This window comes from Oryctolagus cuniculus, chromosome 7 (assembly GCF_051225735.1).
Source record: "Oryctolagus cuniculus isolate XC-2025 breed Fujian yellow rabbit chromosome 7, ASM5122573v1, whole genome shotgun sequence".
In the NCBI taxonomy this organism is placed as follows: domain Eukaryota; kingdom Metazoa; phylum Chordata; class Mammalia; order Lagomorpha; family Leporidae; genus Oryctolagus; species Oryctolagus cuniculus.
Genome location: NC_142873.1, coordinates 32,485,191 through 32,502,868, shown reverse-complemented (window position 1 = coordinate 32,502,868; position 17,678 = coordinate 32,485,191). Strand labels below are relative to the sequence as shown.

The 17,678-nt window shown below is 38.3% G+C and overlaps 1 protein-coding gene across 1 annotated transcript; it reads left to right on the top strand.

Annotated features, from left to right (window-relative positions):
* Positions 1–410: 410 nt before the first annotated feature.
* On the top strand, positions 411–16,328 carry LOC100352776 (flavin-containing monooxygenase 5-like). The gene is made up of 8 exons (XM_002715228.2): positions 411–545; positions 2,743–2,931; positions 3,402–3,564; positions 5,065–5,207; positions 6,658–6,857; positions 9,570–9,919; positions 13,685–13,757; positions 15,965–16,328. The coding sequence occupies exons 1-8, from the start codon at positions 411–413 to the stop codon at positions 16,326–16,328; spliced, it is 1,617 nt and encodes a 538-aa protein (XP_002715274.1).
* Positions 16,329–17,678: the final 1,350 nt, after the last annotated feature.

Below are 17,678 nucleotides of genomic sequence, written 5' to 3'. Positions count from 1 at the left end.
TAGTATTTGCATATAACTTTTGCACATTTTCCTGTATACTTTAAATCACCGCTAGATTGTTTACAATACCTAACACAATGTAAGTGCTATGTAAATAGTTGTTAAATTGTATCGTTAGGGAACAATGATAAAAAGAAATATCTTTGTCTATGTTCAGTACAGAAGTGGATGAATTTATATATATTCCATCCATGCTTGGCTGAAGTCATGGATGCAGAAGATGCAGATACAGAGGGCTGATGTCCCAAGTTAAGCTAATATAAACTGTGCTAGAAACAAGCAAACTTTATCAAAAGTTTTAGCATTGTGACAATAATGCTAAAATGGGGGGATGGAACAGTGATGTGGCAATAAATTTTCATTTTCTTTGTCAAAAAAAACAGCAAGAACTCTTCTTTTTTCAAGACATCATGAAAGTAAAAAAAATTGCAGTGATTGGTGCTGGGGTCAGTGGATTAGGTGCCATTAAGAGCTGCCTGGAAGAAGGGCTAGAACCTGTGTGTTTTGAAAAAACCAATGACATTGGAGGACTATGGAGATACAAGGTAATTTTATAAGCATTCTCATAAAGTTGACACATCTGAATGTGGTAGACATGCTTTCTTTCTAACTGAGCAATGACATACAAGTTATTTCTGCTTTAAGTGTTCTTTCTAAAGTAGTAATATCTTACATCCACATGAACTTGAAATTTTTCAAAGTACTTGTGCATTTCCATGACATTCCCACTTTGAATACCTGGGTATCAGTATGCAAACTGCACAATAAAAAGGTTGAAACTCAGAACGTTTGTACAGCTATTTCTGCCTCTAGTGGACCTGGCAACAGGACCTAAGAGCCCCTATACCTTGGTTCTTGCATTCCCCTTTATAGCGTAAGATGCCCCTTTGTGCTGCTTTGTGTTTATCAGATATTGAAACAACTGTCCCTGACAAGAAAGGTGTGTATGGCCATTGCTTATATCTTATATCACTGAAAGATGAACATTTCCAGAAACAGAAGGAAGTAGGTGTAGCCTTAAAAATGTGACTTAGTGAAATACGATGCATCATTTTTATGTATTAAAAAGCAACCACTTTGCTTTTTTTTTTATCTTTTATTTAATGAATATAAATTTCCAAAGTACGACTCATGGGTTACAATGGCTTCCCCCCCCATACCGTCCCTCCCACCCACAACCCTCCCCTTTCCCACTCCCTCTCCCCTTCCATTCACATCAAGATTCATTTTCGATTATCTTAATATACAGAAGATCAGCTTAGTATACCTTAAGTAAGGATTTCAACAGTTTGCTCCCACACAGAAACATAAAGTGAAAAATAATAGATGATTTTTTTAAATGATGATGAAATCAGATCAGACCTATTGTCATGTTTAGTCCCAGTGAGAGTCAAGTTGGGAATTGATAATTTCTTTTTTTTTTTTTTTACAGAAGATCAGTTTAGTGTACATTAAGTAAAGATTTCAATCGTTTGCACCCCCATAGAAACACAAAGTGAAATATACTGTTTGAGTACTCGTTATAGCATTAAGCCTCAGTGTACAGTACATTAAGGACAGAGATCCTACATGAGGAGTAAGTGCACAGTGACTCCTGTTGTTGACTTTACAAATTGACACTCCTGTTTATGGCATCAGTAATCTCCCTATGCACCAGTCATGAGTTTCCAAGGCTATGGAAGCCCCTTGAGTTCTCCGACTCTTATCTTGTTTAGACAAGGTCATAGTCAAAGTGGAGGTTCTCTCCTCCCTTCAGAGAAAGGCACCTCCCTCTTTGAAGACCTGTTCTTTCCACTGGGATCTCACTCACAGAGATCTTTTTGCCAGAGTGTCTTGGCTTTCCATGCCTGAAATACTCACGTTTACCTACCTTTATTGGTTTTTAACTCTCAATATACTAAAATATACCATATTTGCATGATTTTTTCTCCCAAATCCTGTAATCTGTTCTTCCAGATCCTTCTCTTAATACAAATTACTTTCAGCTTGATCTCTATTTTATCCTTTGGGAAGTTCTTTTCCCAATCTCTTTTTTGTTTTACTTTTGTTTCTTCTGGCTTTGTTGGTTATGTTGTGTTTTTACTATCCAAAATCTTTTTTTCTGATATGCTAGGTTACTGTATCATTTGGGGTCTGCTTCTGACCTACTAACAGGTCCTTTCAAAATAAAGTGAATCTGGGGGAAGGCATTTGGGCTAACAGTTAAGACGCCTGCACGCCACATTGGAGTACCTGCATTTCCTGTACACGTACACGTCCCACTTTAGAATGCCTGGGTTGGATACCCAGCTCTGCTTCTGAACAGTTTCTTATTAATGTCAACCATGGGAGTATCAGTACTGGCTCAAGGAATTAGGTTCCTGCCACCCATGTGGGAGACCTGAATAGAGTTCCTGACTCCTGACTTCAGTCTGGTCCAAGAAATGTTGTAGCCATTTAGGGGATGAACTAACAGATAGGACTCTCTCTCTCTCTCTCTCCCTGTCCCCCCCCCCCTTCTCTCAGGTAAGTCTCTCTCTCTCTCTCTCTCTCTCTCTCCCTCTCAAATGAATAAATTTTTTTTAAAAAAAAGGAAATGAGTCCAATTCCTCCAACCACTTAAGGGGCAATAGCATACACAGTTGGTAATCAATACATTTTTTCAAAGAAAGATAAATCCAACACCACATGTCTGATCACACCCAATACATTCTTCACTGTGTTTCTGAATCCTGGAAGCCATTGGTTTGTTTGTTCCTACAGCACATAACAGAAAACGGAAATCCTGGGATATACAAGTCCTTGACCTGCAACACTTCCAAAGAGATGACAGCCTTCAGTGACTACCCTTTCCCTGACCACTATCCCAATTATCTGCACAATTCCAAACTGATGGAGTATCTCAGAATGTATGCCAGCCACTTTCATCTTATGGAACACATCCAGTTCCTGGTAAGAAATTAAAACCCTGCTTCTCACCTGAAGGGTAGTCAAGACACAGCCTGTGCAAGCCAGAGCAAGCTACAGAACATTTGCAAGTTGGATTTTTTTTTATCAAAATCCTGAATGAAATACCATGTCTCCCATAATTCTCAAGATTAATGAAGGATTGTTTATTACTTTCCCCCCAGAGGAAAAATATCATCTTATGGTTGGAACATGAAATTTAGCTTTCAATTAATTTTATTAACACTTGAATATAGATTGTAGGGGAAACATTGGTGTATTTTATTTCCCCCAAATACCCTGATCTCTGGGAAGGGACAGTTTTATGGAGTTTATGTTCATGAAACTCCTAAAAGATCTAGGGGTTATGAATACAGAAGGTATCACCTGTTTTACTTGTCAAAACACAAAATTCTAATGGAGACTGAGAAGAATGCTATAAAGCTAAGGCTAACTTTGTTTTTTTTTTTCCCCAGTCAAAGGTGTGCAGTGTGAAGAGGCACCCTGATTTTTCATCCTCTGGCAAGTGGGATGTTGTGGTAGAAACCAATGGGGAGCAGAAAACCTATGCCTTTGATGGGATCATGATTTGCAGTGGCCATTACACTGAACAATATTTGCCCTTAAGTGATTTTCCAGGTATTTAACTGATTAGTGGGTAAGAAAAATCTTTGCATTGTAATCATCGTAAGTCTGCACTGCACACATGAAGGTGCAAAAGAGGATGTGGTAACTTTCTGGAACAGAAATAGATAATAGAAGTAACACTTGAGCTGAACACTAAGAGTTTCTTAAGCAAACCAAGGTCTGAGGGAGAGGAAGCAGTATAGATGTGAAAAGCAGTAGGGTGTGAAATAGTCAGGAGAGCTCAGAGAATGGCACACACTTGAAGTGGCTGGAGCAGGTGACTGCTCAGGGGAGGTAGATAAGAATCAATGAAAGAACTCTAAAGAGCATAATATGTGCATATTGTGTTTGCAGTGAGAAAGGAGGGCAGGCACATGATTCTATTTTTATTTTATAAAGATAAATCTTTATATTTAATCTTTTTATGTATAATCTATATATGCAGTGGTGTGAAAGATTAATTGATAAAAGGAGAGAAAGCAAAGCCATATGATTGATAAGAGGGGGGCATTAATAATCCACGAAAGGGGGGGGAAGCCATTTTAATCCATAAGCTGTACTTTGGAAATTTATATTCATTAAATAAAAGTTTAAAAAAAAGAAATAAAGCTTGAACAAGCCAAAAAAAAATCCATGAGAGAGATGATGAGGAGGCTTTAATAAAGCGAAGTTAGCAGGACTCAATGGAGGACAAACATTCAGGAGATATTTTGGAGACCATTGAAAGACTCAATGAATGATAGAACATGCCAAAAATAATTTTAGGCTGTGTGCCAACATTCCATATTTTTGAATGTAATTAAATTTCTCTTCAAGATACTTTGAAACTTGTAATACTCTGTACTTAGCACTGTTCTATAAAGTAGCCACTAGCCTGATATTACTATTTAACCCTTGGAATGTGGCTAACATGAATTGACATGTACTTTCATTATGAAATACAAATCAAATTTTGAAGACATGATAAAAATATATAAAATATTTAATTAATACCCTGGTGTATTGGTTATATATGTTAACATCTTAAATTATGTTGGGTTAAATAAAATACATCATTAAAATCAATATCTTTTTAAACTTCTTTCATGTTCCTACTATAAAATTTAAAAGAACGTATGTGCCTTGAATGATATTTCTTTTGGACAGCATTGCTTTGTTTTTTTCTAAGTATCTCCATTGACAGAGTCACAAAAATAAAAGAACAGGTCCTCATATATTAGTAGATTATAAGAAAAGGACAATAACCTCCTAAAATTCCAAGAGTCATCATACTGAGCAAATTATAATTGCTTTTAAAAAGGAAACATCAGTATGTTCTTACTTTGGCCTCAGCCATATTGTCATTGCCACTGAATATTTTTTTCCTTGGATAAACTCATTACTGGCAGCAACTGACCAACAAAAAAGAAAGGGGACTTAAGTAACATACACTTCAAGTTTAGAAATGAATCTTGCAAAACAGCCTGCTTCATGTCTATTTGTGATTTGAGGGATTGTACTCTTCTCTCCTAGGGATCAAGAATTTCAGAGGTGACTATCTCCACACTTGGGCATACAAGAATCCAGACAGTTTTTCTGGGAAAAGAGTTGTTGTGGTTGGCATTGGGAATTCTGGAGCAGATGTGGCTGGTGAGATCAGTAATGTTGCTGAACAGGTATGGCATTGTAAGCAGATTCTGTTCTTTGGTGTAACTTTGAAATCTGCAGAATATGGAGAAGTACAGCACTGCACTGCTTTAGCAGTGGTATCTCAACCTTGACTGCTGGCTTTCCAGCATGGTTATGGATATTTTTTTCTTTGTACCATGTATGAGTTTAAGAATACAGAAAAAAAGAAAAATAATAGTCTTCCACATTGCATGCATTGGAGTCATGGAATAAGAGAGTCAAACTTGAGTCAGATAACCTGGGCACTAAAAAGAGCAGCTACACTAATGAGTTGGGAGCTTTCAAACAAATTAATTTTACAGGAAACACCAAAATTTTCTTTTAAAAATACAGTTTAAACAGAGAAAAAATACACTACTGATACATGGATATGTTGCTAAAAATAGAGCAGAAATGATGTGGGCTCCAACTGAGTGTGAGAAAATGAAGAACGGGAAAAGAGGAGTTATTTCTCCCTGTAGGGAAAGTTGTTGACCCCTAAGCAGTGAAGAGGGATCGCTTTCCATAATTCAAAATTTGTTTTCAGCTTTGATTGCAGATTTCCAAGAAGAAGATCCAAGATTCCTAATACTTAAAAGTCTTCTGTTGTAGGACTCAGGGGTATGGCCCACAGGTCAAAATCATTTGGTCTGGCCTAGGCAAGACTCAAAATTCAATAAATCTACAGCGGGGTAATTTTTAAGTCAATAATTTTGTATGGCCCATGAGTAATGTTATAAATATCCAGATAGCCTTTGGAAGGCAAAAGCTCCCCCACCCCCCACCCCAGCTAGGTGATGTTGAATCAGCCGTTCTGAGTGCTGTCCTGCCCAGGCCAGGCATTGTGTACGAGACACCACGAGGAAGGTGTCAGGCTCCGTGATCTGAGCCCTTACAGCCTGGTGATTTCAAGGAGTCTCCATTGAAGGACTCAAAATAGAAACTTCCTCAGACTATTGCCTCCACTTTTCATACTTCTTACGTTGAGTTTTTCATTTGTAAATGTGCAAAAAAGTCCTAGGTGAATCTTTACATTGTATTTTTGCTGTTATCCCAGACTTTGTATCCAGATAGTTCTCCGTCAGTCTGCATTACAGAATGGTAAAGTTTAGAGAAAACATGGATATTAACTGGTAATTCCTAATACAATAACTTACTCATTTCACCTTTTTCTTTCACTTTTTGGAGATATAAGAGATCCCAGATATCTAACCCTGCTATGGTAAATATTCAAATCAAAAGAGGAACAGGAGGAACAATAATTGAATTAAAAGAACTTTAAATAACTGGACCCGAGAAATGTGTCCATGGTTTGAGAGGAGGCAGGTCAGGCAACACGGCTCCCGTGATGAGTGAAGTTCATCCCATCCCCTTGATTTAAAATAGACGCACCTGAGGCTCTGAGAGCAGCGCGGTAAGGAATGAAGTTGTTACTTGGCAACAACTTCTGTCTTACAGGTCTTCCTCAGCACAAGGCGAGGTGCATGGATATGGAACCGGGTTTGGGATAATGGAAATCCCATGGATACCATACTGTTCACCCGTTACAATAGGCTAATTGAAAAATTCTTGCCCACATTCATGATCAACAAATGGGCAGAGGATAAATTAAATGCAAGATTTAACCATGCCAATTATGGGCTCCAGCCTAAACACAGGTAAGGTCTAGGATTTTTTTAAAAAAACAAATATTGTATTTTAAATATTATTTATTTATTTGAATGAGAGAGAGAGATAGAGATCCTCCATCCACTGATTAACACCCCAAATGGCCGCAAAGTCCAAAGCTGGGCCAGGCCAAGGGCAGGAACCAAGAACTCCATCCTGGCCTCCAGGTCAATGGCAGGGGTCCAAGCACTTGAATCATTATTCATTGCATCACAAATGCATTAGCAGGGAGCCAGGTGGGAGTAGAGTTACTGGGACTTAACTCAGTCCTCCAGTGTGGGATATGGGTATTGTAGTTGGCAGTTTAGCCCCACTGCACCACAACTTCTGTCTTCCCTCTCCTTTTGAAAGATTTATTTATTTGAATGGCAGAGTGATAGAAATAAAGCAAATATTTTAGAATTACTAGCCTAGTTGGCAGAAGCTATTATCTTTATGTAACTCTAATTCTTGATACAGTTTAATTTGATTGGTAATATCCAAGTTATCTCTTCCCTACTAGTAGTTATTTGTCAGTCTATTCAAGTTTTTTTTTTTTTTTAAGATGCAATGGACAGGGAGGGGAGAACTATAGACTTAAATACCTGTTTTATTTGTGATTCTGATCACATAACAGTGCAGTCTCCATTTCCTTTTTCATTGTCATCTGTCAACTCTATCCTGCTCAATCCTAAGTGCAAAATTGATTTTGTTGTCACCTTCAAACCTCCATCAATGGGACAATTTCAGTGTCTGTAGGCATGGCTTCCCACTACTTAGGAAGTATAGTGTTTTGCCTTCCAAGTGCATTGGCCTCTTGCCCTACCACACTTGAGCCATCCGCACCACCCCAGAACCAGAGTGCATCTGGATGTCATTCCAAGACCTCTGAAATAGCAAACTCTTAACCTTACACTCTCACACCATTACACTCTGATGTCATCCAGTCCAGTTCACCTCTCATCTCCATTTGCCTGTTATTCTGCCCCCTTTCTTGATCCCATTCCCCCACCTGTCACTTAAAAGTTGATGTTACCATAAATCCATTCCTGGTCCTCACCTTCGCTCATTCTACACCTCTTCCCACACTAATGAAGAAATCTAGGCAAAAGATAATAAAGGCTTGAACCAAAGGAAGGGTAGTGAAAATTCATTTTAAAAAGTATCTGGAAGAAAAGTCTGTAGTTTCATGGCTAACATATAGTCTATGACTCCAGATTCTTTCCTAGGAACAAATTATTAAAAACATGGAAGATAAAGTATTAACAGTAAAGTAGATCTGAGACTAGTGCATCCTGATGCTATTTGCTACTTCAAATCATAAATTACAGTTACCAAGATCTCTATGTCACTGAGCACAAATTTTTCCAATGAAAATTTTCTCTAAAAACCATACACACTCTTCATATTGCTGCTTCACAATTTTTGTTTTCTATATTTAAAACTATTCTGAAATAAATTGTTAAAGAGAAAAGTCATACAGCTGCATGGGGCCCTTGGGATACCCACATCCCATATGCGTGTCAGTTGGCATTTCGACCACTCTCCTTACAATCCAGCTCCCTGCTAATGTGCCAGGGAAGCAGTGGACTATGGCTGAAGTATTTGAGTCCATGTTGCTCACATGAAAGACCTGAATGGAGTTCCTACTTCCTGGCTTCAGCCAGGCCCAGTCCTAGTTATCTATTGTGGCCATTTGGGGAGTGAACCAGCATATGGAAGATCTCTCTCTCTCTCTCCTCCTGTGTGTGTGTGAGTTTGTGTGTGTGTATGTATATATATATATATATATATATATATTGAAAGGAGGCTGGCACGGCGGCTCACTTGGCTAATCCTCTGCCTGTGGTGCCGGCACCCTAGGTTCTAGTCCTGGTTGGGGTGCCAGATTCTGTCCCAGTTGCTCCTCTTCCAGTCCAGCTCTCTGCTGTGGCCCGGGAAGGCAGAGGAGGATGGCCCAAGTGCTTGGGCCCTGCACCTGCATGGGAGACCAGGAGGAAGCACCTGGCTCCTGGCTTCGGATCGGTGCGGCGCACTGGCTGCAGCGCTCCAGCCATAGTGGCCATTTGTGGGGTAAACCAATGGAAGGAAGATCATTCTCTCTGTCTCTCTTTCTCTCTCTCACTGTCTAACTCTGCCTGTCAAAAGAAAAAAAAAAGGGATATATATGTGTGTGTGTATATACATATATATACACACATATATGTACACATATATACACATATATGTATATATACATACATATGTATACATACATATATATGCACATATGTATATATCCCTTTCAAATAAATAAATCTTTAAAAAATCATGCAGTAGCACCTGGTAGCCCCTTGAAAAATACTAATGACTGAACAGTGTTAATATTTACATGATTTCAAGTATAAATAGACATGTTAAAAATCAAAACACTTTATCCTTGGTAAAAACATAGCCAGCTAGACATGTATTGAGTGGTTAGCACAATTCAATCTTGTTGTTATGTCATTATTATAGTTTCATGGTTTAGGAAAAGGGGGCTGAACTATTACAAGACATGCCTGAGGTCTCCTGGCAGGGCCAATATTAAAGCTTTGTTTAACTCTGAAAATCAAGTTCTGAGCCAGTAAAAAGCAGTAAATTTATTGAAACATTCTGGTGGTTTCCTGAGAGCTTGCCCACCACAACTTCTTTACAAAGAAGATTGACACTCACTTATTGATATTGCACTCCTTGTGTTGCAGGTTTCTCAGCCATCAGTCTACTTTGAGTGACAATCTGCCCAACCACATCATTGCTGGAAGAGTGCTGGTGAAACCAAACGTGAAAGAGTTCACTGAGACCTCCGCCATCTTTGAGGATGGTACAGAAGAGAAAGTCGATGTTGTTATCTTTGCCACAGGCTACACATTTTCTTTCCCTTTCTTGGAGAGTGATCCAGAAATTCTGGACAGCCAGAATTCTAGGTTCAAATTTGTCTTCCCTCCTCAGCTAGAGAAGCCAACACTAGCTTTCATTGGCATCCTGCAGCCCATAGGAGCTACCATTCCCACATCAGAACTCCAGAGTCGATGGGTTGTACGTGTGTTCAAGGGTAAGTACCAGTCTTCTACAAGAACAAAGTGGGCTCTTGATTCTGAGTGAAGATTTTAAGTGCACTCAGAGGTTTTCCCTTCTGTGTATCTCCTCACCTTATTCCATCAATGTGTCTTAAACTTCACCACCAAAAATTCATTACCAATGGATTCTCTAAAATTTTTATTTTTAATTTCTAAGAGGATCCTATTTAAATAAAACCATACAAAGAATAAGAAAAGACATGCAAAATTACAATCAGGTTACATTTGAATATTCAGTACCCTGTACTTTCTTCCAGCAAAAAGCAAATTTATGGTAAGGCTTTATGGAAATGAAACTTGTAAGGTAGGAAAACAAACAGGGAGAAAATACCTATAAGCATATTTCAGAAGGGTGGTGAAGTTATTTTTCTTCTTCAGCCAACTCTGAGTATATGACTTGTATTTTTGACTCATTCACCAAGTCTTTACCCAAGTTGATGATATTGAGCAAATCAAAATGGGTACCAGAAAGAAAGCAGAATTGTATGTGGGTTCAGAGTGTCAGGACAAATTGACTAAATGACACGGAGCCCTTTCCCTCACCATCCTAAGTCATTTGAATCAAGTTCTCTCTGCTTAGATTTCCAAGAATCAGAATTCTATTTTCTTAGGAAACACTACTAGAGCGTCCTTTCCCGATGGGTCAGAATGGGACACAAAGTGCTGATCTCCTCTCTGTTCTGAGACATGGAATTCTAAATTAGGCAAGTCAGGAATTTATGAGGAGACTTCTGTTCACTGCAACCTGAACATCTATCCAGGTGGCTTGTGTTGTATCTGTATCGCACATCATACATGGTTTGAAGCCATGGCATTAGTCCCCCGTGAAGTCTTTTCAATAACTCTTACTCTCACTCAAAATCTGCAGCACTGCTCTAGTTCAGGTATGTTGGCTTCCTTGTATATACTCTGTGTCTCTTTTTCTCCTGACAAGTATATATTTTCTTACTGAATATATGGGCACCAATAAATAGCACCAGTGGGTCATGAAAAGATGACAAATAGATGATACAACAGTGACCAGATCAGAGAGTAGTTAGATAATCACTTGTTGGATTTTCACAAGTTAAACACACATTCCCTCACTCAACCATCAATCAGAATTTTTTTAAAAAGACATGACCAAAACTCAGAAGCTCCCCTCACACTCTTTCCCCATCTTGCTGTCCCCAGCACCACCATCCTAGCTACTCTCCTAATTTATAAAAGCAGCAAATAGTTTCACTTCTTTATCTGCATACAAATTGAATCATAGAATATGTACTTGGTTATGTTCAGCTTCTTTCATTGAACATACCTGTGAAATTCATCCATACATTACAGTCATTAATTTTCACTGCTATATGGTATTCCACATGCTTACCACTTGACAAAGGATATGAGTAAGTCCTTGCATGGCCATAACTTAGCCATTCTGTGTTGATAGACATAGATAGCTATTAAAAACAATGATGTCATGAATAAGGTAACCCATGCCTTCTGTTGAACATATACACACATTTCTGTTGGGTACATACCTAGGAGAATAATTGATACTTCCCCAGGTGTGTGTAAAATAGCAATTTAATGTGCACATGGCCTCTCTATCTGCAAGCCTCTCCCTTTCATGTTTTGCATACCTGTCCTCCAGATCAGAGTTTGTAAGGCATTTGATAGCATTCATGAGCAGTACCCTATGGCTTGGAGATCTTCAGCTAAATTGAGGCTCCAGCTATCAACTCTGCCTTACTTGGAAATAAAGGGGAGATGTATGTAGGTGTTTACTGCTGTACCTTTCATGGGATACTTCTTTCACCTGGCAAACAGCCCAACCTATGACCGGGGAGACTCTCACATGAGAAATTTGTTTGGGCAGAGGCCCCTGGGATTCTTGTTAGACCAGTGTCCAGTTTATGTCACTCCTAAGCTTTGCTCTGGAGCTGGGAGCCTGAACTTGTGTTCTCCTGGAATCCCGGGGACTCCTCACTCCAGTTCCTGCGATGGCACTCCCTCTCGACAGGAAATAAACAGCCCAAAAGTCCATTAAAGATCCTGGGCAGGGAGGGTGCCGTGAATTGGGAGGGCAGTTCTCTGTCCCCAAGTCACACAAGACAGGAAAGAAGAATCATACAGAGAGAGAATGTCGACCAGAGGTATGTATACGGGATACACATATAGTAAGTCTATGTAGGAATGTGGATTTCTTTAAATTCACAGGTAAAGATCTGAATGACCCATTTAAAGGATGCAGTGGGAATGACCAGAAGTCCAGTCTGTAAGCCAGAAGACATATTTCTAAGTCCTCACTCTGGCCCCTAGCTGGAATCATTTGGACATGATGTCTACTTCTAATAGCCAAGCAGCAGCCTTTGTTGCGCTGTTCCCTCTACACTGATGAAACCAGGAGGAGCATAGTTTAGAAATCAATCTGCTATGTTCCCTTGACTTTACTGTGTCTTTGCCACCCTAAGCTTCCTTTATCATGTCCTCTGTCCTGCCAACACACACACAGGCACACATACACACCTTCTTTTTTCCTATCACTTGCTTTTCTTCTTACCAAATATAGTTACTTCACTCTTGGGATGTTTTCCATCACTGCATAGTTCGTGAATGCATAGTGACAAATGAATTTTGCCATTGCTCTGAGGTCTGAAAAAATAATTTTTGAGACATGAGCTGAGTGCCAAGATCTGTTCAGATAATATGAAACACATCTGAGGCAGTTGCTGTGGCATCTGAGGACCTCTGGGAAAGCAAAAAAGATGTCAAGGGGAATTCTTAATATCCAAGAGTTTTGACTGATGATTTAAAAGCAGAAACAACTCAAAACCTACTTCTCTTCTTTATTATTTTTAAATATTTATTTATTTGAAGGAGTTACAAAGAGAGAGAAAGGGAGAGACAAGGAGAGAGCGAGAGATCTTCCATCCCCTGCTTCACTTCTAACATAGTTGCAATGGCAGGAGGTGGCCAGTCCAAAGACAGGAGCCAGGGAGCTTCTCCTGGGTCTCCCATATAGGTGCAGGGGCCCAAGCAATTGGGCCATCTTTGACTGTTTTCCCAAGCAATTAGCAGGGAGCTGGATAGGCAGTGGAGCAGCCGGGACTGGAACCAATATACATATGGGATGCCAGTGCTGTAGGCAGCAGCTTTACCCACTACACCACAGCGCTGGCTCCTCTACTTCTCTCTCTTTTTTTTTTTTAAGATTTATTTATTTGCTTGAAAGTCAGAGTTACACAGAAACAGAAGGAGAGGCGGAGAGAGAGAGAAGTCTTTCATGCAATGGTTCACTCCCCCCAATTGGCCGCAGTGGCCAGAGCTGTGCCGATCCGAAGCCAGGAGCCTGCAGCTTCTTCTGGGTCTCCCTCTCGGGTACAGGGACCAAAGGACTTGGGCCGTCTTCTACTGCTTCCCCAGGCCATAGCAGAGAGCAGGATTGGAAATGGGGCAGCCGGGACTTGAACCGGCATCCATGTGGGATGCTGGCACTGCAGGCAGCGGCTTTACCCACTACACCACCACGCCAATCCCTCTACTTCTCTTAAGTGAAGGCTAGCCACCTGCTCTAAAAGGCTGCTCCTAGCAACCCAAGAATGACAGAAAAGAAAACGTCTTCCTTGGGAATTTTTAATAAAGGGATTTGTTTATGAGTTTGATAAAAACATGATTATTATAATTATTTCAAAATTATTTTTTTCATTTACTTGTCTCCCTCAGCATCCCTGACAGCCCTCAAATTTCCCTCTTTTCCTCAGGACTGCAAACACTACCCCCAGTGAGTGACATGATAGCTGACATCACCAGGAAGAGAAAGAAAATGGAAAAAGAGTAAGAAATTAATTATTGATTAAAGTGAACAAAATCCGCTTAGACAGAGCTATTTGGTTTCTCTACTTACATAGTTTACACCCACCTAAATAAATCTCCCAAGATAACTGTAGCTTAATGATAGCACAGTGAAAAAATGTACATGAGACACGTGTGAAAAATGCCTGGCTGTGGAACATAATTTCATCACTTGTTGAATAGCCACAGAATTATAAATTTATGCAACAAGGAGTCTCCAAAAGGGAGGACCAACAAGAAACATGGCGAGAGTTCTTTCATCCATTGGAAGAACTGAGCTCACAAAAGCTAAATCTGAACAAAAGAAGGTAACTTTTCAAATGTATAATCAAGTAACAGGTAGCTTAAGAAGATGCACTTTTATTTCAACTTATTTAACACCTACTCTGTGCACTTTATGATAAACTTACATTCTAAGAAAACCCTTAGGGTAACTTTGGAAGAAATGATAGAGTAACATTATCACAATTTCATAGATAAATGGATAATATAGATGATAAAATAAGTATTAAATGTAAATATCACTTATGTTTTCCATGATCTTATGTCTCTACTTAAGTTTATTCCTAACCCTAAACATTTCTTAGTTTTCAGGAATAAAGATTGCTTGATCATTGTGTTTTATTATTTTTTAATTTTAAAAATTTGACAGAGACAAATAGACAGCTTCCATCTACTGGTTCTCTCACCAAATGCCCACCATGGCTAGAGGTGAGCTGGGGCCAAAGCCAGAAACTAGGTTTGCAATCCACATGGGTGGCAGGAACTCAATTGCTGCCTCCCAGGGTGTATATTAGCAAGAAGCTGGAGTAAGAACGTGGAGCTGGGAACTGAACACAGGCAATCCCGTGTGGGATGCAAACATCTTGACCACTTGGCTGACTGCCTGCCCTTGATTATGATTAAACATTTAAATTCTATTTTATAGAAATTCATTTATAATGTTTTCAATTATATTCATAGATAAGATTATTTTCTCTCTATTTCCTCTCTTTGCTATATTGGGTTATTAAATTTATATCAACCTTACAAAATAAATGAGAAAGATTTAGTGCTTCTGTGTAGTCAGAAACAAATAGGGTGGAGATTTCATGTTACTTGAAAATGTGAAATAAATCATTAATATACATATTGGATCTAGCACTTATTTTGGAAATTATTCTTAGATCACATTTTCCATTATTTACAGCACTGTTGATCTACTTCATTGTTCTTCTGTCAAGTGTAAAAATATATTTGATTAGAAAATCATCATCATTGAATTTTGCATATTTTATCATGTAGTTATGCACATGCTAATTTTCAATTATTTTAAGCTCTCCCATACCTTTGTATAAAATCCCTTTCCTTGTTGTGTGTGTGTTTAGTTTTAGGTTCTCTCTTTTTTCTTATCTAAAGCTTCAAGTCTTTGTCAATTGTTTATTGTTATTGTTCAAGCAACCTCCTTTAAGATTTATTTATCAATTCCCCTTTTTCTCACATTCATGATTCCATCTCTAACCTTAATGAATGCCTTTTTACTGCTTTCCTTATCATGTTTTGTATTCTTTTTTAACTTCTTGATTTGGCTACTTGGTTCATTTACATTTTGTTATATTTTCTGTGAATAATACTAATTTATTTCTTCCCAGAGTTTTGATAGCTTTTAAATGATCTATAATTCCAGTTTTATTTCCTCCTTCACTCAAGTGATTTAGCAGAATTTCAGAGTATGTGGAACAAGTCATATAGAAATAAGCCAAAACGAATTGTTGACCCTCTAGGAGTATTCAAAATTTGTGTCCAGAGTTAAGAGATATTTCACATAGCATGGAAGCATAAAGTGAGTAATGGAGTTAACTCTCTTGTACTCAACTTACATGCCTCATCTACCGAGGTTTATATAATGGAATGAGATTCTGTGTCTGAAAGGTTGATCAATACCTAAGACGTTAGCCACTTACTCATTCAACATTTTCTCTCTGTATGTGACTCTACTGGGTGCTTTGGGAAATTTAGAGACATTAAGGATTCATATCCTGTGCTCAGAGATTCTTCTAAACACAGTAAGGCAAATGTATGAAATTAAGGTGGTCTGAGAAATAGAAGATAATGAAGTTAATAAACAGCGAAGTCAAGTCAAGTGGGAACTCAGAGAATAGTAACTGAAATCGGGTACAGGGTTTCTAATAGTCTCCTTCTTATTCCAGATTTGTGAAAAGCCCAAGACATGTACATCGAGTGCAGTATATCCACTACATGGATGAAATTGCTTCTGAATTAGGCGTCAAACCCAACCTGTTCTCTCTCTTCCTCTGGGATATGAGGCTGGCCAAGGAGATTTTCTTTGGGCCCTGCACCCCATATCAATACCGTCTACAGGGGCCAGGGAAATGGGATGGGGCCCGGCAAGCCATTCTCACTCAAAGAGAACGGATCCTCAAACCCCTGAAAACACGTGTGGTTGAACATCCTGTGCCTTTTTCCTCTAGCCTGCCTTGGGCCAAAAGTATCTGTGTTGTCTTTTTTCTCTTGGTTCCCGTTTTTGTCATCATACTAGTGATGTACAATTAAGGTCACAGTGATCTAGTTGTTTAAGGAATTAGAGAAGCACAACTCGTTTTTATTTCAATTGGATCAAAGTGAAGACAATTAATTATACAGGAAAAGACATTTATTAGACTGACTAGCTCATAGATAGTAAAATGAAAACAAAATTACTCTAATAAAGATTCTTCCAAGTGATTTGTATGGAGAGATTTGAAATGCATATTTTGTTTTCACTTTATTCCAGAAGTAATTTGAAGTGTCTTACAAGTTTATACAAAATGTGACCAGTGGAGAGTAATTAAAAATGGGATGCAATTAAAAATCAAGGGTTGAGGCAAAATCGAATCAATAATAAAGCTCAGAAATGTGTCGTATTTATCGCAGAGAGAAAATGCATCTTTTCAATGCAAAATGTGACAGTCAACTCCTTGGCTAAGTGATCAAATGTTATTATCAATAGAAAGTCAATCTGAAGTTTTGCAGCACTTAATATTATGTAGTAAGAAGCCTAACATCACCTTTTACTACTGTTGCCAAAAATATTTCACTTGAATGTAATCATGAGAAAAAATCTTGCACTCTAAAGAAAAACCAAAGTCATAAAAAATTAAACTTATAAGGGCCAGAAAATGCTTCTATATTGATGAAGACCAAAGAGGCATAAAGACCAAATGTGACATTTGAGCATTGATTGACAGCTTTAATACAAACAGGGAACTTTTTATCATATGCTTACTTGATGTTTTTATTATATGGTATAATAAAACTATCATGGTTATACAGTAAAACACTATTATCTTTAGAAAACATATGCAAAAGTATAAGAGTATGGTGATATCTACAATTTACTTGCAAATGGTATAGAAAAAATGTGTTTATGTATGTGTGTGTGTGTAAAATAGACATAAAATAGGATGGACAAAAATTAACAACTTGTGATCTTAGGTGAAAGGTAAAACATATATATATGTGTGTGTGTGTGTGTGTGTGTGTGTGTATATATGTTCATTGTACTAATACTTCAGTTCCTTTGTAAATTTGGGAATTACAAAATAAAAGTCCTTAAAAAACATATATAGCTATATCATTTCTATCTACAATGACATATATGTGCCATAGGTGGGTCACAAATTTGAGTTTATATTTTTTAAGAATTTGTTTTATTTGAAAGAATTAGAGAGAGAGAGAGAGAGAGAGAGAGATATCTTCCATTCATTGGTTCAGTAAAAAAAAAATGGTAAAAGATAGGGCTCCTTGTTAGGACAGTAACAGGGAATTTTCTTGTACAACAGAAATGTTCAATAGTGTGGCTTGCTCAAATAATTTGACAATCATACGAGTATGTATGGTATCATACCTTGTTTGAGGGAAAAA